Source organism: Oreochromis aureus, linkage group 5 (assembly GCF_013358895.1).
Source record: "Oreochromis aureus strain Israel breed Guangdong linkage group 5, ZZ_aureus, whole genome shotgun sequence".
NCBI lineage: Eukaryota > Metazoa > Chordata > Actinopteri > Cichliformes > Cichlidae > Oreochromis > Oreochromis aureus.
Window position 1 is genome coordinate 16,628,421 of NC_052946.1, and position 21,780 is coordinate 16,650,200.

Below are 21,780 nucleotides of genomic sequence, written 5' to 3' on the forward strand. Positions count from 1 at the left end.
GGGCTTGTTCAAGAAACTGAGACCGGAGACCTGACGCTAACGCAGCTGCAGATGCTGTCTGCAGTTACCAGAGATAATTACGGGGGTTTGTGTTTTATCTTACACGGTGGAAAACACACGTGGATAAAAAGGAGAGTATCGCATCCAGTGTTAGTTTTATGAATGCTTTATTTAGCATGTTTAATGGGTTTCATGTAAAATGAACTTTAATTTTTTTTTCTCGTTTGCCAGATTTTGTGAAAATAAATACGATAAGTAGTGACTGCTGTTGTGCTTTCGATGAACTTTTCTTGAACTGTTCACGCGAGACTTTTTATGAGTGCCTCAAAGTCACCAGCAGCGTTAAATCATCTCTGTGTATTCAAATAAAGTCAAAGAGGATTTCATATCTGAATATAAGATTACTGCTCTTAGCATTTGGGATTGCAATCTTGTTTTTAATATGGCTTAATGGCAAAAATATTTATTTAATCTTTCATACCCACTGTCCTCCTCTCTGGTGTATCCTCCATAATCTGTGCCAGTAATCTGTTACGCCTGGGCTTTCTGCCCAAACATGCCAAACAGGTCACACCAAACTATTGCTGTTGCTCTTTTTTTTCCCACCAAACCTACATTGCCTACCTTTGGATTAGTCCTCATGCTCTTCCTCCCACGCCAAAGCAAAATCTGCCCCACTCTAGGCTGACGTAGTACAAGGGAAATGCTCTATAGTCATGCCTATTGGGTAAATAAATGTGTGAATTAATATAACAATAAAAGGTGATAAATATTTTTGAGATAAGCACATAGAGATAGCAGCTTCAATATCTCAATTAACCTTCCATTTACAATAAGTATAAAGAGATTTTTCTTCTTGCAACTGTGATGTTATCATGTCAGCATGGACCGAATTCTCTGAGAAATGTTTCCAGCAACTTGTTAAATCAGTGCCAAGAAGAATTGAGGCATTTCTGAAAGAAAGTGTTTCCCAGCACATTACAAGTGTAAACAAGTACACTCAATATCCGACATAAGACTACTGAAAGTTGAAAACACATTCCTGAAACAATTTCTTAACTTTAAACTTTATTTCTTCAAACACAAAGTAGAATACTTTGGCTAGCTTCCACCAAACGTTAGCATGACCTCATCAGTCGTGTCTGTGTGTTTGAGAAGCTTTTTCAGTGCGGAGTGTAATAAAAGTATTGACACAAAGAATTAAATTGACAAACCGAGGTTACAGGACAAGAGTGGTACAGAAGCTAACATTAAATATGATTTCAGGTATGTACACCAGGCGTGTATTAGACACAGTGGAATGCTGCTGCCATTAAGCTCTTTAAATATGGGAGGGGTGTATTCAATGCCTCTCTCCTTAGCACATTCGTGACTCGGAAAAACAAAAATCACATTCAGTTACATTCAATCAAGAGTTCCTTGCATTATTCCATCAACAGTTATTTAAGAAACAGTCAAAACATTCACATGAATATCTTCTTATCTATCTTCTTGTTTCTCAAGTGGATGAACACTGACAATGAAATACATGTCAACACACAGGACAGTTTAGTTGGTGAACTGCTTTTTGTCACTAGCTGCACGAGGAAGTACAGATACTACTGTAAATATGATTTAGCACAACAAAACATCACAACATAAAATACAGCTAGTACATGCATGTTCCTTGTGCTTATACTGTAGGTACACGATGTGCTCTGATCCTTTATCTATAGAAACATAATGCATTGCATGAAAATTGGCACACAAAAGCAGCAGTCAAACTTGTCAAATTTGCACTTTTGATATTGGTTTGTCAGTGTGGCATCTGTCTATGAAAGCAGTAACTTAAAATGATATTAGGAACTGGGTGCAAAGGAAGTAAACAATGAAAACACACGGTTACACACTCAATCCAACGCTGGTGAGCTGCAGTGATCCTCAGAGGACCAGAGGACGTAGGAGCCACGACTCTATTTGAGGTGAAAGAAGCCAGATGGTTTGGTAGGTGGAGCCATTAGCATGTTAGCTTGGTTCTTGTGAGTTATGTGGATCTAAAATTCATAAAAGATGCAGTTTAGGTTAGTCACAGAGTTTAAGATCCTTCCTTGTTGCTGGGTAATATTCATTTGCCAAGCTGTCAGTAGATACTATGTCGCTCATATCAAGTTATCTTTTATTTTGTCTTTGGATATGAACGCCCAGAAACTGTCCCCACTGCTCTTTAACCGTCTCATTATAGACTTATCCAGCTGTGGCAGGACACCCCTGTCCCCAAGGGGACACAGTCTTTTTTGTGAACAGGGCAAATCGCACTTCAAATATTGGCCCATAAAATCCAAAACATGTCTCCAAAAAGGAAAAACTTTGGAACATTCCCATAATACTTGCACATGATTGCCTCTTTCTGTCTTACCCACATAACAATTGTGAGGTAGCGCTACTCGGTTCTAAGCAAGAGCCAATGATCTTGTGTTAATGTCTGCTGGTCAGTAAAGATGGACACAAGATGAACACTTGAACTTGACCTCCAAATCGCTTCAAGTATCTCTTTTAAGTTAAATTAATCACAATGATTTCTGGTTATATTTGCTGTAGAAGTAACATGATTCAATTTCTAATCAAAAGATATTTATAAATGTTTTAGACTGCATTATGTTGCCATTGTCTCTTCTCTTCCCCCTCGTTATATTATTTAATAATGCTTACAGTACAAGGAGGCTGCATCCAGGGCTCCCCATCGATCTGCATTGGAAATGCTTTAGATGTCCTGCACATAGGGAGCAATAACAGGAAGTGTAATTATACTGCATTACATATACACAGACTGTATGGTATTGAAAAATATTCCTGGTGTTTAGTAGGTAAAGTTCACAACCTGATGGCAATCTGGGAGGTCTGTGCCAGTCTGTGCCCAGCGCTCTTCAGCCCAGTATAGATTTGTCCCATCTCTATAACCCCTTCAAGCCCGACCACCTCCAATCGTTTATCGCTTATATCTGAGGAGTTGTTAAAAAGCAGAGTAAATTAACCGTGTTTGTAAATGTCAAATCAGCACTACAATCTATGACAATGATATGTGAGGATTCAGGAGTGTAAACAGCTGAGTCTCACCTTGGGAAACTATTTTCAGAGCTTCGGGGTCAGTGATAACCTCACTCTGCTCCAGCCCTGCCACGCCATCAGACTTCTTCGACTCACCCCAGAGGTTGGAGCCTCCGTGCATGCTGGGTATGTTGAGGACAGCTATGCCCTCTAGAGAGACACGAGTCAGGTCCAGAGGTTTTCCGCAGCACTGGTGTTGCAAAAACAAAACAAAACAAAATTAAAACCCTTGAGCATTATTTACAAATATGCATAGTTCTGGTAAAACAGCCTGACTGTGGCAGAAATTCCAACCTCAATCGTTAGACAGTCCTTCAGCCTCTTACAGGAGGACGAGAGGGTCTCCGAAGTTGCAAATTCAAAATACTTAAGTTTGTTCTTCATTCTTAAAACAACAGAGAACAGGAATTTGACCAAAAACAAACACACAAATAAAAAAACATGAATTTATTTGTTCAGACTGCTAACATAAATTCGTACCTGCTATTGAACCTCTGGGGATGTTTCTCTCTCATGGAGTGGAAACGATGAGCAATAGAAGCATCCTGCACACATGGATGAAAGTGCAATCACATGAAAAATGATCACATTCCTCATGAATCATATTTCATGCAATGCATTCATTTTTCTGATGAATGCATAAACTCCCTGTAGTGTTCGTGACTCACCACTCCAATGGAAAAGTAGTTGTTAATGATCTCATTGGGCACAGGGTCTCCTGCCTCATGAGGGTCATTTGGTATCACTTGGATACTCCAGCGGTCCATGGGGACCAACTCACTCCCTTCAATCTCTTTCAGGATTTCTCTCAAATCTGACCCTTCATATCCTTTCATGGGATTATGATAGAAACAGCTTAAATATGTAACTGACATCTGACACTTTCATTAAAGTTCCTGTTTCGATTGTTGTTACCTCCTCCCCAGCGTAGGCAGCGAGCCAGGTCATTCCCAGTGCCCAGAGGCAGCACAGCTACTGAAGGATTCACCTGGAGGTTTTCTTTGTCTAAAATCAAGAGAGATGTTATTTAGTGCTTCAGATGGTTAGCTCAACCCGCTGTCTGAAACTCAGCAGGACACGCAATACCTAAAGCATCCAGGAGCCACCCGACGGTGCCGTCTCCTCCACACACCAAGATCCTGTAGTCGCGCAGATTACGAAAGAAGTGCAGACTGAAAGACAGAGTGAGCATTAACATAAATATACTCAAATGATATGTGGATGAGTGAACTCTGAGTCCTATAATGTGTTTAACATGTACTGCTGTACCCTGGAGCAGGGCCTCCATCGGACAGGTTGTATACTTGGCGTGGATTTAACAGGTACTGAAACTTCCTGAGCACTCTGTAAAGACAAAGGAAACGCTGTTACAAACTGCCAATGACACAGTATTATCCTATCTACTGAGATCGAAGCAAGCATCTCCAAAATATCCGAATTTTTAGTGTGGAGCGTGAAACTTCTGATCACATAGGACTGTGCTGCCTACCGTTCGCCTTGTTTTCCTCCACTTTTTGGGTTTACAAACACCAGCAGAGGGTGGGTACGAGGAACAGGAACAATCTGAAAAAATCCCACAGATTAGGATCCATTAGATTATGTAAATCATCTGCAAAATACACAGACAATGTGTGATATGTTTTATATACATATAATAGCTCTGGTTGCTCTAAATTCAGTTTATTTAGTGAGATTTGATATTGGGAGACCTGCAGGATGTGGCCATCAAGAGTGACATTCAACAGGCTAGTGTCCTCCTCCTGCCGGAAACAAAAACTTAGTGACCAGCTCACAGACAGATGGCCTAAAAATCTACATTCATAGAGTAAATTAGAGTCATTTTACCTTTGAGACAGCATAAATGGCCCACGGAGGCAGTATATGATCTTTCAGCGGCCCGCAGTCACAGTTCGATAAGCCACGCAAAACACATTCATCGTGACGCTTAAATAAACAAAACAATACTCAGTAAATTAAAAACAGTAATCTGTTCTTACTCATTCAGCTATTTAGACAGAGCAATACTTTTTTGTTTTCACCCAATTACACACATTCACACAAGCACTTTTTTCCATGCCTGAGTGCACGCACACACTCTCACGCTCCAGTGGAGTCATCATACTTCGAGATACTGACTGGAGGAGCCAATTGGTAGCCACCCAGTTGGTTGAGGACCCAGCTCTACCTCCGATGCCACAGTGATATGATCCTGAGCAAGCCCGATCACATGCAAACTCTGTATTCACAAACGTACTCACCAACTCCTGGCACCACACGCAGCGCTTCCCGGCCAAAGTTTTGATCTTCTTATTGCAGACATCACACTTGTTGGCACCGCAGTCAGCTCTGATCCAGTCATGAGCTGGTATCTGAGATGCAGAGGAGGCACGAAACAGGCGTTATGCACAAACCGCCACTTAGCACCAGCGGCAACGTTATCTGGTATTGTTTTCACATTGTGAGTCATGTATATTTACAGAAAGTCCGAAGTGAATACTCAGTTTTAAAGGCGGATATGTTCAACCAGCAGAAGCGGGTGAACCAAAAAGCCTACCTGCTTTAATCTACTGTATAAACATCACAGAAGAAATCACTGGCATCACTTTTTTTCTTTTTTGAAATCTGGAAAAAACAACTAATTTGACAGCAGGAATGGGTAGCGCTGTGTTCACATATTCATCCATTCATGCTGCCTTGCTCGAGCCGATTTATGTGGCAACCCATCCCTGGATGACTGCGCGAAAAATGATGTTATAGCTGACTTTAAAGGACTCAGTACAGAATACACCCTGCTCCTAAGCAGCTGTGGAAAATAGCTGCAGATTTATGGCTTTATGATTGAACTGAACTGGCAGATCGAATGAAAACAAACCGGTTCCACCTCCCACAGCAGCTCATTACTGATTTTTTTTTTTTTTTTTTGACTGTGTCTGCTGTGGCTGCAGCCAGGAAAGAAAGTGACCAGGTCACTATCTGTGCTTGTGCAAAATTGGGACATTTAACAGATGTACAGAGCAGATTGTGCCGGCAGTAATCCGCATTTTTTTTAAAACAGTGAAAAAAACAGAGGCTGCACTTACTGACTAATGCACTCTAATGTTCCCTGTTCTTAATGTGCTTGTGGTCATTGCTGTTTGGTTTTAAAAAAGAGAACAGGTGAAGAGAGAAGATGCGACTATATCCCCATAAACACACTGAAAATAGGATTTTGCATAAAAAGTAAGCGCTGTTGTAAATGTAACCGTATATCTAAAAAGCGGAAATATACATAAACCAAAGGGAAATTAAAAGCGATCATTGTGTTCCTTACACCAATTTCCTGTTTAGATTTGACAAAGGTACGAGCGCACGGCTCGGGGTTCTTGTTGGCACACTGGCTGTGGACGATGTACTTGCAGCCTAGAAGGAGAAAAATGCAGTGGGTGAGAAAGGGTCTCAACGTTTAACATAAGAAACTGCAGCGATGCTGACAGAAAGCAGAGTGTACAGGTGTAACTGTAAAATGCATGTCTCCACCAGTTCATTTATACAGTGAATGAAGAGCTTGGCTTCCCCCTGGTGGCGGTTGTGAGCTCTTACAGTTGCAGCTGAGTCCTTGCTTCCCAAGGCCGAGCAGCATGCTCTCACACACGCTGCAGTAGGTTGGCTTGTTAAAATGCTTCATCGTCCATATGTGCTGCCCATCCTTTTCAGTCATCTTTTGGGAAGGAGAGAAAATAGCAGTTGGTCAGATCTTTTAGTTAACTCAAGGCAGTTTAACAAAGAAAGGAAGGATTGCATAAAATGTTTGTTTTTTTCACCTTCAACCCCAGCAGAACAAGTAAAGGTACATTGTTCATGCCTCCCTTCAGCCACTCCTCCAGAGTGACGGTGCCACTATCATCCACATCAATCGCTGTCATCATGTCTTTGAGCACCTGTTCCATCACAAAACACCAGTTATTTATGGTTTAAAAGCCAATCTTCTGTCACACCCTCAGCCTGTGTTTTCAGGTGCCACACTTTATGTGGGCTGGTAAACAAAACAATTTGAAAGTCATGCAGAAGAAGAAGAAGAAACAAACACAAAAATAAGACTCATACTGGTCTGAGTTCAGTCACGTCCCAGCCCAGATAATCAGCGGCACGCATCATTTGAGTGATTATACGATCCACTTCCTGAAAGAGAGACAAAAGAGTTCTGGTGAGATTGGGTGTAACCGTATCCATCCAAATTAGCGCGCAAAAGTAATCTAAGACGGTCAGCGAGGCGCCAAGTGCAATACACTTAAAACATCGCAAAATTAAAACATTATGTATGCTACAGCCAGAGAAGTTATAAATGCGAAGAACTGGCTGTAGGCTAAAACTGAGTCCACATGTAGAGATATAAGTCTCACTCTAGATAGATAAATTCCAGTACCTTAATTTTTTCAACATGAATCAACAGGTTTTTTTTACACTATACATATAGATCTATATCTATACCCTTGTCAGCAATTTTGAGTAACTTACAGAGCTGTCCAGGAGTCCGTTGCCATCTTTGTCGTAAAGTTTGAATGTAACTAGAACCAAACAAAGTCAGTTAGTGAGCTAACCGTGGGTTTTACAGTCACATATCCTCAATTCTAAGACATTTTCAGCAATAAATGTGGATTAAATGCAGCTGCAACTATAATAAAAACCTCTCAATATGATCAAAAGAGAAGTCAAACCAACATTCGAGCTTCTCCCGCGGCTGTTCTTTCTCCAACACTGAGAAGTAACAGGACACATCACGAAGAAAGACTCCACCTGAAAAACAAGAAACGAACACAGTCGTAAGTGATTTAGCGAGGTTCTTTTAAAAAAGCAGCAGATGAAAATTGGTGGGATGTCAAAGCAAGTATTTTATCATAGTTTTGTTGCTGGAACAGGTGCACTAATCTCCAAAGCTTCGCCTACAGCCTCATTACTGTGACCGGACAGCAAGATATGAAAAAAATAATAAGCACAGAAACAGGTGGTCACTGAAAAAAAACTACCTTAGCAGATCAGTCTTTCTTTTGGTAGTTTTCTGGGAGTTTTGTGCAGCGTTTCCAGCCACATCCAGGACTGAGCGGGAGTGCAAAGAACATTTTTCCCCCAAACTCTGTGCTGCACAGTTTTGTTAAAAGACAACAAAGTCAGAACATAAAAAGTCTTCACCTTCTTTGAGCTGAGGGCTCTTCGAGGAGCCGTTTTGCTCCACGTTTTGGAAATAACGAAAAAGCCGCTGGCAGAAATCTGCAGGGAAGTCCTCCACTTCTAAGTAGGTCTTGAGAAAGAGACAGAAGCCCTCGGCATCGACGCACTGAAGAGAGAAGTTGAAGTTATTTCCAAATGACGCAAAAGGATAAAACATTTACATTCAATCAATCTGACTATGATTTTTAGAAAATGCCAAAAAAAAGTGGTAGAAAGCTTCCTAAAAAGATTGTCTGTTTTTAATCAAGCACATTGAGAGGTACAACAAACTTTTACAACTAATAATAAATATTAATAAATTCATGTTTGATTTGTTTGTAATAAGTAGTGTATTAGGAACATTTGACATGGGAAATATAGTATATGATTGCCTAAAAAAGTTACCTCTCCAAAGCTGTGCTTAGAGAACCGACCGCCTGGATGAAACTCCTTAATCACATCTTTCACCCTCAAATTGCTCTCTGCAGGGAGAAGATCAGAGTGGTCAAAACGTAGCTGTAGATGTGGATACACTGTGACTATCAGCCATTAAATCTGGGTTTGGGCCTTGCAGTGTGAGGTAATGCACACACAGTAACTTTCCCAGGTCTGGAGAGGAGCAAGTGTAATTATCCATTCATCCATTATCCAGCATGCAAACACTAAAAGCCTACAGACCCATTTCATTTCTTCTAAAGCCTTTGAGTGGACAGTGGATTATTTTCAGCCCTTTAGCGCACACTTTTTTTGTCAACATGTGCATGTCATTCTGCGTTCGCTCCAGCCCCAGCAGAGGGACAGCATGCACTTATGTTTGGGAGTTGCTGCTTGTGATTTGGGGTGGATGCTGAATGAGTAGCATTAAAGTAAGGCAGTGATCCCGACTGCAATTTTAACAGAAATATTTCCGCCTACATGCAGGAGCAGAGTGCACAGGTGTTGCAGCCTTAGATCTACGAAGTTAACTTTTCATATTTTTGTTGGACTTTGCCTGCGACACTCCCGTCTCCACTTATCTTGCTTATGTTTCACTGCCTCCATAAATTGTTCTGAAGACTTCCAGTATTTATTCTCACATTGTCTAGTGCTCAGATATTTAATTCATTAAAAAGGAGTGAAACAAAAGTGTAAAATAAAGTAAAAATTACACTTTTTTGTAAATGTATGACTTGGTTTCCAGTGTCTGTGCAGCCAAGAAGAGTGTTAGGGTTGAGATTAGATGGAAGACAGTTACACAGATCGAGAGCAGAGCTATCAAAGCCACATCTGGCCAGTTCATCCTCAGAAAAGTGAAAGCTGAATTCAGTGTACATGGATGGGTTTTAAAAAAAATAGATTTACAGTCATAAACTGACACTGCAAAATAAATGGCATATTGAGCTACTGCTGCTTTATTAATTTAACAGGGAAATTTGCCAGAGTATTGAGTTACACTGCATTTTATTAGTGAGAATGCACTTGAGACTTGCGTGGCTCTAATTACAGTTTGAATGCACACATTGTTTTAATATTCTGTCCTGGACGCTGTCGTCTGTGGCCTCAGTAATCACTCATTGCTTTAGTTTTATGTCTTTGATACATACACAATAGTGTATCTTGTGTGCATCAAGTGCTTGGTGTAAAGGGATTTGTATATACATTTTTAATCTGTAATAAACATGTCAACTTTATTATTATTATGATTATTATTCCAGTTTATTTTACTTACAGGTTAAAAAACAATGTAGAAAATGGAAACTTACCTTCCATGTAGTGCTGCAGCTGGATAAAATCCACAGGAGTCAGAGACCCTTCTGTATCATCAGAGGAGGCCATCCCGGTCAGCTGCCTGAAGAATGAGACAACAATGACTGGACATTCACAGAGGTGTCGATAACACAGGCAGCACCGAGATACAGCACTAACCCAGCCAGGGAGACTGCAGAAACTAGGAGGCAGCCATACATGTAACATGTTTTACGTCATGTTCTGTGTTTTGTGTCAGCAGAACTGGTTTGCCTTCATTCCTGGGACTGCCACTAATGAAAGGAGCATTTCTTAACGGATACCGATCTACCAAAAACTTGCTATTAAAACAACATTGCTCAACTGACCACTGCTGATTTCCAGGAAAGAGTAGTTAAAATCAGATCGTATCACCCTGTAAACATAGAGAATGGGGAAAAGTTTGGGATGAATAGCTGAGAAGTAACAAGTAATAACATAAAGAGCTTCAGATTGTGACTACTGTCGATCAACTGCCAGCAGCAGAGAAGTGGAGGAGTAGATGTAACACTGGCCTGTAGATTTTCTGGTTGTGCAGGTGTGCCTGTCCGGCTAAAACCACTTTTTAACTTCCCATCAGTTTAATGAGCAAAGCAGCAATTAAGACCCATTTTAAAAGGGGGCATCCATCAAACAGGATTATAATGTGAAGCCAGGACGTCAGACAGGCTGACACACACACCAACACACACAAAGACACACATATACATAATATTTTAACTTGTTCCGCTCTCGAAATGCTGCACAGGTGCTCGGACAGGAGGAGGAGTGCTCGTGAACTCTAACAGGCTTCTTACCTTGACTCTCTCTCCTCGGACGGAGGGTGGGGGAAAAAAGAAGCGAATAAAGTCTCTCGGGGCTTCTCCAGCAGCACACACCGCTGCTATGCTGTTTGACGGCAGCTGGTAGTTGTGGGTGAATGTCTACTGCGGTATTAGCGGATAAGGGATTAAGAATGGGCGGAGGAGGAGCTTTTAGCGACATAATTACAAATAGTGGCACCGCCTAGCGCGTGCGCGCACAGAAAGGCGCACGCGCGCACACTCGTTAGTACCCTTACAGGTCAACACAATTTTCTAAATACCGCGGCTGTCAGGCTGGAAGTTAGAATGTAGCGGAATGCATGAGCAGGTGTGAATGAATGAAAACTCAGAGTACAAACCGGTGAAGCGGCTTTCACGTGTTGTTTTTTAGTTTAGTCCCACTTGTGCGTGGACTGTTCACAGTATGCTGGTTTTCCACCCTGAATGTTCTTTTGACTTTTTGTCGTAAATCATGACTTCTGGTGCAAAACATGACTTTTTATCGTAAATCGGGACTTCTGGTGCAAAACGTGACTATTGACTCTCACATGTGGACATTATGCCACAGACAGACGTTGGTGGGGTCGAGAGATCTTTTTATTGAGGGGGCAGCTGTTAAACTGTTAAATGTTCTTGGTTTAAATGGTGGTCTTTTTTCTTTGGTGTTACCAGTGGGTTTTGGAGTCAATGCCAATATTTAGAAAATAATAAAATCCTTATACATATATGAACTCACACTAATACAAGGCAGGATGGATCCATGCTTTCAGATTATTTACACCAAATTTTGACCATACCATGTCTGGATTCCTAAGTGTATTGAGTTGTTGCCATGTGATTGCATGATTACATATTGCTTAAAAGAGTAGCAGTGCAGTGAATGGGCGAGTATATAAGTTTATATATTTATATTTATTATATTTATACATATTGTTAAAGTGTTAAAGTGAAAAGATGACAGGGGCATTGTTTTCAGATTCTAGCAATGAATTTCACAGTGCTAGTTATTTTGAGTGAAGATGCCTCCCCACCATCATGTTATTGGTTGATGCTATTCTGCTACATGTACTGCAGAAACTGCTGAAATTATTGTAAACAGTAAGACAGAGCCCATCTACTGGGGAAACAAATTACACAAGTTATTACACAATTTATAAAGAAATCTCAAGCATTTTTCACAATGTGCACTGTTAAAGAGTACTTGACAAATATCAGTCATTCTGAAATATCAGCCCTGCTCTGATTGACTCAAAGGTTGGTACAGACACTCATGGTACCTCAGGATGAATTAAACAGGTGCCCTCATGAAGCCAACAAAATAAAGTTGCGTGGTTCTTTTCAGGTGCAAACTGAGGAAAATCTGTGCCTTGGTAGCATCATGATGCATAACACTCTACTCTGTATAAACATATGTAAATCTCCACGTAAGCACATTTCCAGTATTTCTCCTTTTCAGTCTAAAAAAAAAGCTCAATTTTAAATGAATACGTGGGGGGAAAGACTTTACTCGAGGCATTTAGAAATTCCCTAAAAAAATTGCCTAATGTGTGGGTAAGGGAAAAGCCACATTAAATTTAAACTTTAAATCCAATTCTTGTTTTTGAAAGCCGGATAAGGAGGTGTAACACCCTGTTTTCTATGTTGCTTTAATTCTTGATAGAAAACAATAAGTTTCTAGATTTTTGAAAGCTTGAACACCAACAACTCGGATTTCCTACTTGGAAAGTCAGAGCAGCCTTGGCAACCCTAATTTAACAATCCAAGATGAAAGATGAAAGTAAATAGTTGTAAAACTGTAAAACCTTTAATCTGTACTGCCAGTTTTGTGTATTTGTCATATGCCAAGCATTGTCCTGGCTGTATCCAAGTATATGCTGCAGTATAATGCTGCTGATACCTGAATGACTCTCCTCGCCCCAGAAGGCTGGTGCCTTTCAGGCAGCCAACTTGGTTTTCTTTTCGTTTGCATGTGTCATAGTTTTTCCTATTTTAAGTCTATAGGTTAGCACCTAGCTTTCTTTTGTTCATCTTCTCTCAGATTATGATTAATAAATTGGCTCATTAAAATTTTTTAATTTGTGGCAGTCTCTTTTTTGTTATGTCTTCAATGAGCCCGGTATAAGACTGTTAAACCTTGTGCTTCAGGGAGGCCGCTATGTTACAACTAGGCTGTTATGTCTCCTAATGTAAACTCACTGAATTTACAACCAGTTTTCAAGTGCTTTTGTTTGGTTTTTATTTCCAATTTCCCTAACAGGTTTTGGACCTCCTGGTGCCGCCCTGGAAACGCTTCTGTCTGATGTTCTCAGCTGAAGCGGTAGGTGGCGTAGACTCACTTCCGTTACAGATGATAGCGCAGTTAATGAGCAGAAGAAGAATTGGTTTACGCAGATGTTTACGTTCTCCTACTTCCGTAGCTACCTAAAGCGGAGTAACAACGTTACCAGTCTGACGCTAAAGCGGACATTTCACCAGAAAGTCTCGGTCATGTTTAGTTTTCTTTACCTCAGTATTAGAGCGAGTTAGCGGATCAACATGATTCAGGCCGTGTGCCTCCCGCTGTAGGCGCTGCATCGCGAGTTTTCCTCACCATTCATCGCAGGCAAAGCAAAGCAAAGCTAAAGCTAGCGCCGTGTTAGCAGCGGGTCAGAGGCAGTTGGCTCAATTTAATAAAGCATCTTTCGATCCGCAGTTTGTCCCCTTGTTAATTTAGATTATCACGCAGTCAAGGCAGTCATGGCCACTAGGCGTCTGACAGATGCCTTCTTGTTAATGCGGAACAATGCAATCCAAAACCGGCAGATATTGGCTGAGCAAGTGAGTACATACGACCCCCGTCTGAGTACACGTAGCAATGCTGCGGTGAGTGGTCTGCATCGTTTTGACATTTTACTGTGTGTGTTTGCATATAGCCAGTCACCGATCCCTGTTAGCTAGATCCAGCTGTGTGATAGCTGCTGTTAGTTATTATCCTGAACGACCTCCACGACGTTAGTGTTTCAGTGGTTCGCAGTGATGTGACTCAGTGAGGCGATGATGGAGGAGGATGAAGAAGTGTTGCAGGCATGCTTTTAGCTAGTTAAATGTCTATAACCGCCCTTTTTAAATGACAAGAATATTTTTATATATATATAATTAGGTCAAGGTTAACTGAGGGTTATGGTTGATTTCATTTTCTTAGCATCCTGTCGTGCGCCTCACTGTAAAAAAACAATACAAAAAACTGCTGTGGCCTTTCAAAAGTCCGCATCATACTGAGTCGTGACCTGTAAATGATCTAGAGTGCAGCTCATTCTCTTCTGCAGTTATTAAAAAAATAAATACAATAGTTTGAAAAGCAAAGGCAATGAAAATGCTCTTAAAGCTTCCTAGAAAATGTTTGTCACTGAGAAATATTATCTATACTTTAATTATTACACTATATGGACAGAAGTACTGGGCCACCCACCCACATGTTACATTCTCAGTAGTTTTTATAACACCCCATTCTAAATTGATTGCTACACTTTTCCATTTCAACACGTGGACTCTTTGCCCATTTAAGCAGAAGGCCACTTGTGCCATCTGACGCTGATGTTGGTTGCTTGCAGTCTCTCTTCTAGTTCAGTGTGCTCTGTGTAGGTGGACGAGTGAGGTTCTTCCTCACCAAACTCATCCAACCATGCTTTGTGCACTAGAGCACAGTCATACTGAAACAGAATATGAACTTTATCATGGTGCACAATTCTAAACTTCCAGCTTCCGATTTTTTTATTAACTGATAAGCTGGAGCATTCAGATTTCCCTTCTCTGGAAGTAAGAGTTCAGGGCCAAAGCTCATAAAAGCAATGATTAAGAAGTGTGGCCAGATACTTTTGTCTATATAATGCAGTTATAATGAAAAGCAAGTGGGCTTTTTAGTGATCATGATACAAGAAGAATATAGTTATATGTTCCTCTATAGCAGAGCTGTTCTTTCTGATAGTGATTTCCATGACACTGAATAATGATTTAGTTTCTTTTTTTCTAAAAACAGCAGCCACTGCATGGAGCTCATTGCTGGAGAGCTAAAACATTAAATGCTGGCATGTTTTTTTTGACTAGCAGTGATTAAAAAAAAAAGACTGTATTTAATGTTGATGCAAAAAAACAAACAAACTGAAATGAAAAATTCTTCCATGACCTACTTATATTTTTAGGTTAAACTCCACCGCAGTAAAAAAGTCATTACTTTCCCTGACACAGTTTTGAAGCTTCTTAAAGCGGGCAGGTGTATGCTACACGTGAATATTCACACTCTGCTGTGAACATTTTATCATGCTACCGGCTCGCTGGTGTAGATTAGTTTCTTCCCGCTGGAAGCCCAGAGATCACGGTTAACACATTCTGCATTTGTTTGGGGAAAATTTTTAGTAACAAAACCGACCTTTGTTACTTAGCTGCCACTCCCCGTGGCACTGAGCGAAGTGGAAATGCTGATCTCTCAGTAACACAAGTGATTTCTTCAGGCACATCTAGAGAGTGGAGCCCTTTAAATGGCTGTTGCTCCTGGAACAACACTACCTCTCTGTAAGAGTGTCCTGTTTGGGTTTAGATCAGGAGCAACAGGGAGCAAGCTCAGAGTGAGGAAGATGGAAGCATTGCTGTGGCTTCATTTTTTTGGAGGGTGATTCATGCCTAATAGGGCACATGGCTTGTCATACGCTGTCTGTTATTTTTCCTTCCAAGAACCAAAAAAAAAAGATTACTCAGTCAGTTCTTGGCATTTTGTTTCATCTACAGAACAGCTGGTGTTAAAAAGCCCAGAAATTTGGCTTTGGATAGTTACACTCCCGAAATGTGTTGGGTCATACACTGATAAAGATTTTTTGAAATATTAATTCCTTATTAATTTTCTGCTTGAAAAAATCTCTTCGTCCAAGCACAGTGTAGAACCAGAGTAGAGAAAAGGCTCACACGTGGAAACACTCCAGCCCAATCACTTTGCTGTCAGCTGTCAGAAAAACATGTCAGCATTAACGAAAGGCATTGTTAAGCTCTGATGCACAAGATTCCAGGGGAATAGAAAATTTAATGCTGGTTCTCAACTGGAACGGTTCCCATCCCAACCCTACCTCCTCTGCATGCCTGCACACCTGTTTTTTGACTTTATCTCTGTACCCATCATCTCTTCTCAGATAGATTTAGTTCGCTGTTAACCATTCACAGTGAAAATGTTGTAATGAGCATTTTACTCAGCAGGATATTAGCTGCCAGTGAAGAACGGAATAGAAATTTACAGACGATCTCTTGTGACCGAATGAGCGTCTTCTCAATATCTGTTCAAATTTTTTAGTCTCTTCTTCAATGAAACTGCTCCAACCGCTTTATCCGATACGTGTCTGAAATGGCTAAAAAATGTAGGTAGAAGTGCGAAGTGTAGGTTCAGTCTCCTTCTTGTACTGTAACAAATGTCTGTTTGACACTGGCATCGTGTTAGGCTTCATCGATATAAGGGATAAACACAGTTGATTTAAATGTCTCACAGGCTTGGTCATTAAAATTATGAGGAGCTAAACTGATTAGAGCAGTCGGCCGTTATCAAGCCGTCACGTTGAAGCTGTTAGAATATTTGGCTCAGGTGGTTTTTAGTTGCTTTGTTACAGCAGGACCTATAAGTTGCTTAGAGCTGCGTCTAAAATTGCGTTTGCTGTTCGAAACGAAGAACATTTTGCTGCTGGCTGTACACTCAGGTTTGAAACAAGAAGGCAGCAGACCAAGTCGCCTCTCGCTTTTTTACTGACAAATCAATCACTGAAGAAGACAAATTATTTAAAGCAACTAACGATGAACTCGTTTTAATCTGAAACTCATAAAATCATTTTCCTTTTGTTAAACTCACACATTTCTGCTCTCTCTGTTCTCACACTGTTTCCTCCTTGTAATCATTTGATTTAAAGTAAAATGATTCAGGTAAAGGTTTCTGGATGATTTATTTCTATATTTAGTTATTTAACTGTAAAATAAATGTCAACAGCTTCTTTTACAGTGATTATTACTGCTAATTCAAAGTAATATAACGGTGGGAGTGTATGGATATTTATATTTCATGGGCCTCACTTTCTATTACTTCTGTCTTTTTTTCCCCCTTTTCCTTGTTTTCTGTTGGATGGGGCCGCTCTGATAACTGCCAATCATATTAGGAGCTTGATGAGGTACTGTCATTTCTCTTACTAAAAGACGGAACACCGTCATCTTCACACTGTATCACGTAAAACGTTTTAATGGATCCTCTTGTGTCTTTAAGTTGGCCGATGATCGGATGGCCCTGGTTTCAGGGATCAGTATGGATCCCGAAGCCGCGATTGGGGTCACCAAGAAACTGCCCCCCAAATGGGTAGATGGAGTAGATGAGGTAAAAGTGAAACTGTAGTAGAAATTTGCAGCTACTTCAGTGTCTTTTTAAACGAAATCCAGCAAATAAATTAATATATTTTGTTTTCAGATCCAGTATGAAATCACAAGGATCCGGCAGAAGATGAAGGAACTGGCCTTACTTCATGACAAGCACATGAATCGTCCCACCCTGGATGACAGCAGTGAAGAAGAGCACGCCATAGAAATCACAACTCAGGAGATCACGCAGGTTGGATAATTTAACAGCATTGTGATATGCATGCTGCTTATTTTTAGACGTGAAATGCTGATTCTTGTCTTTCAGCTGAAAATCTGCCTGGATATGTTTAAGAGGTTGTTTTATTTGAACATAAAGAAGTATTTATGTGAGAGCACGCTCTAGTATTGAGCCTGAAGTGAATTTAGAAATGAAAGAAATAGAGTCGTTGTTGTTTTTGCAGATGTTCCATCGATGCCAGCGAGCCGTGACTGGTTTGCAGTCTCGCTGTGGTCACTGCACAGAGCAGGAGGAGCGACTCCTGAGAAATGTGGTCTCCTCTCTGGCACAGAGCCTGCAGGAGCTGTCCACCAATTTTAGGCACACACAGTCCAGCTATCTAAAACGTAAGGACTGCAGGGCATGTTACATGTTTGGGTTTTTTAACTATTATCAAGTATTTTTGTCCTCATGATGTTTTAATGCCGTCTAAGCATCGTGCCATTGGCTTGTCTGGCAGGTATGAAGAATCGTGAGGAGAGATCAAAGCACTTTTTTGACTCGGGGCCATTAATGGAAGAGGATGAAGATCTAGCTCTATATGACAAGGTGAGGACAACATGTTTAGAGCTGGGGTGTCCACAGAGAGCTGCTCTTAAGCTTAAATGGACCAGACCGGTAAAACGGGTGCAAAATAATCACAACAAACAAACAAAACACCTCCAAATTGTTCCACTTTTTCCAGATGATGAGCAGCCTGAGATGGTTTAAGAAAAATATTTGCTTTTTTAACAGTGTTTCTTCATTATAAAGCAATAAGTCAAAGAAACCCATCAGCACGGCTCAGTCCAGCAAACCAGACTCAGTTGTTTTTTTATTTTTTGCTTAATCTGTTCCTTATCTGTTTGGTGTTTCCTGGCAGGATGCCTGATGCGTTTGTCAATTAGAAAGCTCTAAAATTGATTCTGGCTCAGATAAAGTCACCAGTATTTTTATGGTATTCTTAATGCAAAAACAGAGTAAGTGAGATAAATCCAGTGGCTGTTGGCCTACATCTCTGAACATAATGCATGTATGCTGACACAGAGCAGCTGTGTACACAGTGAACCAAAAGTATCCATGACCGCCAGTACCATTAAGATTTAAAACAAAACAAAACAAAAAAAACCCTCAGTATTTCTGTCATCTACCAGTATTTACACATTTAACTTCCATTTTGTACTGAAAATAGTCAAACTGAGTTTTGATACTTCTTAACAGACAGGAAATGGCCTCAGTGGAGGAATGAAATAAGTGCTTTGTTTGTAAAATGGGTGGTCCTGGGTTTAAAGTCATCCTGGGGCATTTCTGTGTGGGCTCTCTACAAAAGATGTGCATGGTGTTAGGTTATATTGGAGACTCTAAATTGACAGCAGGTGTGAATTTGAGTGTGAATGGTTGTCGGTCTCTGTGTGTTAGCCCTGCAACAGATTGGCTACACTACACTCCTGTAAAATGTTCTGTGTTATTGAAATGGAAATTGGTCTGAATAAAACAAAAACAGCTCATTACCCTGCCGCTGTCCATCTAGTGTATAACATCTGTATATTCAGCCTTGTTCTTGAATCTGTCATTTTTCAGGGGTTCACAGACGATCAGTTGATGCTGGTGGAGCAGAACACAGTCATGGTTGAAGAACGAGAGCGGGAGATCCGACAGATAGTGCAGTCTATCTCAGATCTGAATGAGATTTTCCGGGACTTGGCAGGAATGGTGGTGGAGCAGGTATTTGAAGCAAATGCAAGACAAAACAACTGACTTCTAATTATCTTATGGGTCCAGTCACTGAGCTACCACAGGAAAAACGTGCACACACAGGCATCAGCCACATGTGAAAATGGAAAAAAGATCAGAGTTTTTATCAATCATTAATAACAAAAAAGGAGCTAGGTTGAATTTTAGTTAAATAAAGCTCATTCTGATCCTGTTCAGCAGGAGCTTTTAGGATCAGATTACTTTTATTTGTATGAATAGTATTTGAACAAAATAACTTAAGATGTTATTACAAAACTGCAAACACGATCTACAATCATAATGAGTTTTTTCCCCTTAAACAAAAAAAACAAACACTCTTTTTGTCCTTCTAGGGCACCGTTCTTGATAGAATCGACTTCAATGTGGAGCAGGCTTGTGTTAAAACAGAAGACGGATTGAAACAGTTACAAAAGGTAAACATTAAATTTCTTTATTCAGTGTCTTGTTTTCTTTCCAGAGAATTTCATTTTCAATTCTAAACACTTTGTGGCTTATGTTATGGAAACTGTAAATAATGACCAAAGTCAAATAATAGTTATTATAATCATTAGTAGCTGTAATGGTGGTAGAAGTTATTTCAGACTTGTTTAAATTTCCTATGAAAGCCAGGCTGTGATTTGTTCGTACACATGCTCAGAGGCACTTCTAAATCTATTTATAAAGTACAAAAAAATTCATCTCTTGATTTGTGCCTGAAACATTCATGCGTGTGATATACACACTGTTATCAAATGAGGGTCAGTGTTCTTTTGGACAGACTATAGTGGAGATGTTTGACCATAATGGCAAAAACCAAGTTAGTTAATACTGGGTAATACAACAGGACAGTGATCCCAATCAAGCTGTTGCAATGACCCAGTCACAGTCCAGACCTCAGCCTGATTGGAAGAGAACTGTGCAGAAACAAAGGCCTGCAAATCTCAAAGAACTGAAACAATGTTGCAAAGAAAAGTGAAGCAAAATGTATCCACATCTATGTGGGATTCTCATAGAGTCATACAGAAAACGATTACTTCAAGTTGTTGCTGCTAAAGGTTGTTCTACAAGCTGTTGAATGTTTTGTTACGTAATGTTTCAGGAAATTTTAGAGCCTGTTAAGGACCAGATGTTTTTTTTCCTGTCCTATGGTGTAAAAAAAACCCATTTGTATTTTTTTCTTTTTAAAGTGAATGGTTTTATGTAAAATTATTCTTATTTTCTTTGCAGGCAGAGCAGTATCAGAAGAAAAACCGAAAGATGCTGGTCATTTTGATCCTTTTCGTCATAGTCATTGTTCTAATTATTATTCTTTTTGGAACAAAGTTCTAATCACTCATTCCTCCGTTTTTGTTTTCTGCCTGGGTGTTTGTTGTGCAACTGTGTGGACTTGGACTCGATTCTACCGTCTTTCATACCAACCGGGAAATGCTAAGAAGAATTCCCCATCTTTTTGGGGACACTGTGGGTTAGTGGAGATTGGGGCGGGGGGGGTTAATGGGAGAGTTAGATTTTTGTTTTTTTTTCTGTTATTTTCAATGGATTTGAATGAAAAAAACAATCAACAGTGTCTATTTTTCCCAAGTGACTTTGACAGAGGTTTGTTCAACCGGACATTTTCATCTTAGCATTATATTTAGATCCCAGCTCAGTATTTTACTGTGAAAGACTTGAGAACTTTTTTTTTTTAATGAGGGCAGTACCATTTAAGATCAGAACAGCCATTCAGTACCAAAGGACCATCTTTTTTATCAGTTTATTCCTCACTTTAGAAAAATAATACTAAGGTCCTTGTTACCACACGGTCGGCCTGAGGAGGGTTTACGCAGCCATACGTCTCCTCCACTTCATTTTAACTTCATACCTGTTGAACACTTGCTGCGCTCCCATGAAGTGCTCATTTTAAAAACACTTGTTTTTGTTCTCTATGGTCTTTGCATAAAGTGCTACCTTTTTTTTAAGAAACCCTTGCAGTTTGCACATATTGAGCCCTGAGGGGTAGGAAGGGGTGGGGGTGTTGTGGATGTAATACTACTGTCATTTGTATGATAAGCAAATTATTTATTTTCAAGTAACTTCATATAATCCAGATTTTTTTTGTTTGTTTTCTGTCAGGTTTGCTGTAAATTGAAAAGAGTGTATGTGTAGTCTGAGCACAACAGTTAATAATCACTCCACTGAGGAAACGGATGTAGTACAACACAGTGAAGAGACATTTGAAGACCGCATTGTGATTTTTTTTTTTTTCTTTCTTCCTTGTTCAGATTTACACGTTACATTTCATTGGACTGTCTGATGAGCTGAAACGATAAAGCGCTTTATTCGACATATCTGTACTCAACTCTACACTTTACGTGTAAAATCATCTTCGTCATTGATGTGAAATTGTATGTGGAAAAAAAAGTCCAAGTGGTACTTTACTTAAGTATTGATTTTGGAAACCAAATGGGTGAGGAGACAGCAGCTTAATTTTTTAAAAAATAAACCTGGAACATGAGTGGTGTGTGTATCTGTGTGTTCACGTCTTGCACAAATGATCACAAATGATACTAACGGCATGCAAAGGTCACATTAAACACTAAAAACTGTTAATTTAAATGTCTG

General features: G+C 40.1%; 2 protein-coding genes across 7 annotated transcripts; one reads left to right on the plus strand and one right to left on the minus strand.

Moving 5' to 3' along the window:
* Window positions 1-1,050: 1,050 nt before the first annotated feature.
* On the minus strand, window positions 1,051-11,286 carry dgkab (diacylglycerol kinase, alpha b). 3 transcript variants are annotated; one of them, XM_031752016.2, is made up of 25 exons: window positions 11,195-11,276; window positions 10,830-10,958; window positions 10,011-10,096; window positions 8,674-8,750; window positions 8,251-8,395; window positions 7,783-7,857; window positions 7,579-7,628; window positions 7,168-7,242; window positions 6,885-7,001; window positions 6,664-6,781; window positions 6,395-6,483; window positions 5,343-5,453; window positions 4,930-5,028; window positions 4,794-4,844; window positions 4,574-4,647; window positions 4,354-4,428; window positions 4,171-4,256; window positions 4,000-4,089; window positions 3,753-3,913; window positions 3,565-3,629; window positions 3,379-3,469; window positions 3,094-3,274; window positions 2,858-2,978; window positions 2,689-2,749; window positions 1,051-2,033 (listed from the first exon to the last, which is right to left on the minus strand). In XM_031752016.2, exons 3-25 carry the CDS (start codon window positions 10,081-10,083, stop codon window positions 1,953-1,955), a joined length of 2,166 nt encoding a protein of 721 aa, XP_031607876.1. In that variant the 5' UTR covers window positions 10,084-10,096; window positions 10,830-10,958; window positions 11,195-11,276; the 3' UTR covers window positions 1,051-1,952. The 3 variants fall into 3 exon arrangements, with proteins under 3 accessions (XP_031607876.1, XP_039467748.1, XP_039467749.1); XM_039611814.1 differs by lacking the exon at window positions 10,830-10,958 and having other exon boundaries at window positions 11,195-11,286; XM_039611815.1 differs by lacking the exons at window positions 10,830-10,958; window positions 11,195-11,276 and adding an exon at window positions 10,362-10,396.
* Window positions 11,287-13,215: 1,929 nt separating this feature from the next.
* On the plus strand, window positions 13,216-21,673 carry stx16 (syntaxin 16). 4 transcript variants are annotated; one of them, XM_031752030.2, is made up of 9 exons: window positions 13,216-13,697; window positions 16,997-17,008; window positions 17,101-17,208; window positions 17,299-17,439; window positions 17,651-17,813; window positions 17,927-18,015; window positions 19,027-19,170; window positions 19,533-19,613; window positions 20,407-21,673. In XM_031752030.2, exons 1-9 carry the CDS (start codon window positions 13,572-13,574, stop codon window positions 20,506-20,508), a joined length of 966 nt encoding a protein of 321 aa, XP_031607890.1. In that variant the 5' UTR covers window positions 13,216-13,571; the 3' UTR covers window positions 20,509-21,673. The 4 variants fall into 4 exon arrangements, with proteins under 4 accessions (XP_031607890.1, XP_031607893.1, XP_031607892.1 ...); XM_031752033.2 differs by having other exon boundaries at window positions 13,216-13,652; XM_031752032.2 differs by lacking the exon at window positions 16,997-17,008.
* The last annotated feature ends 107 nt before the right edge of the window (window positions 21,674-21,780 follow it).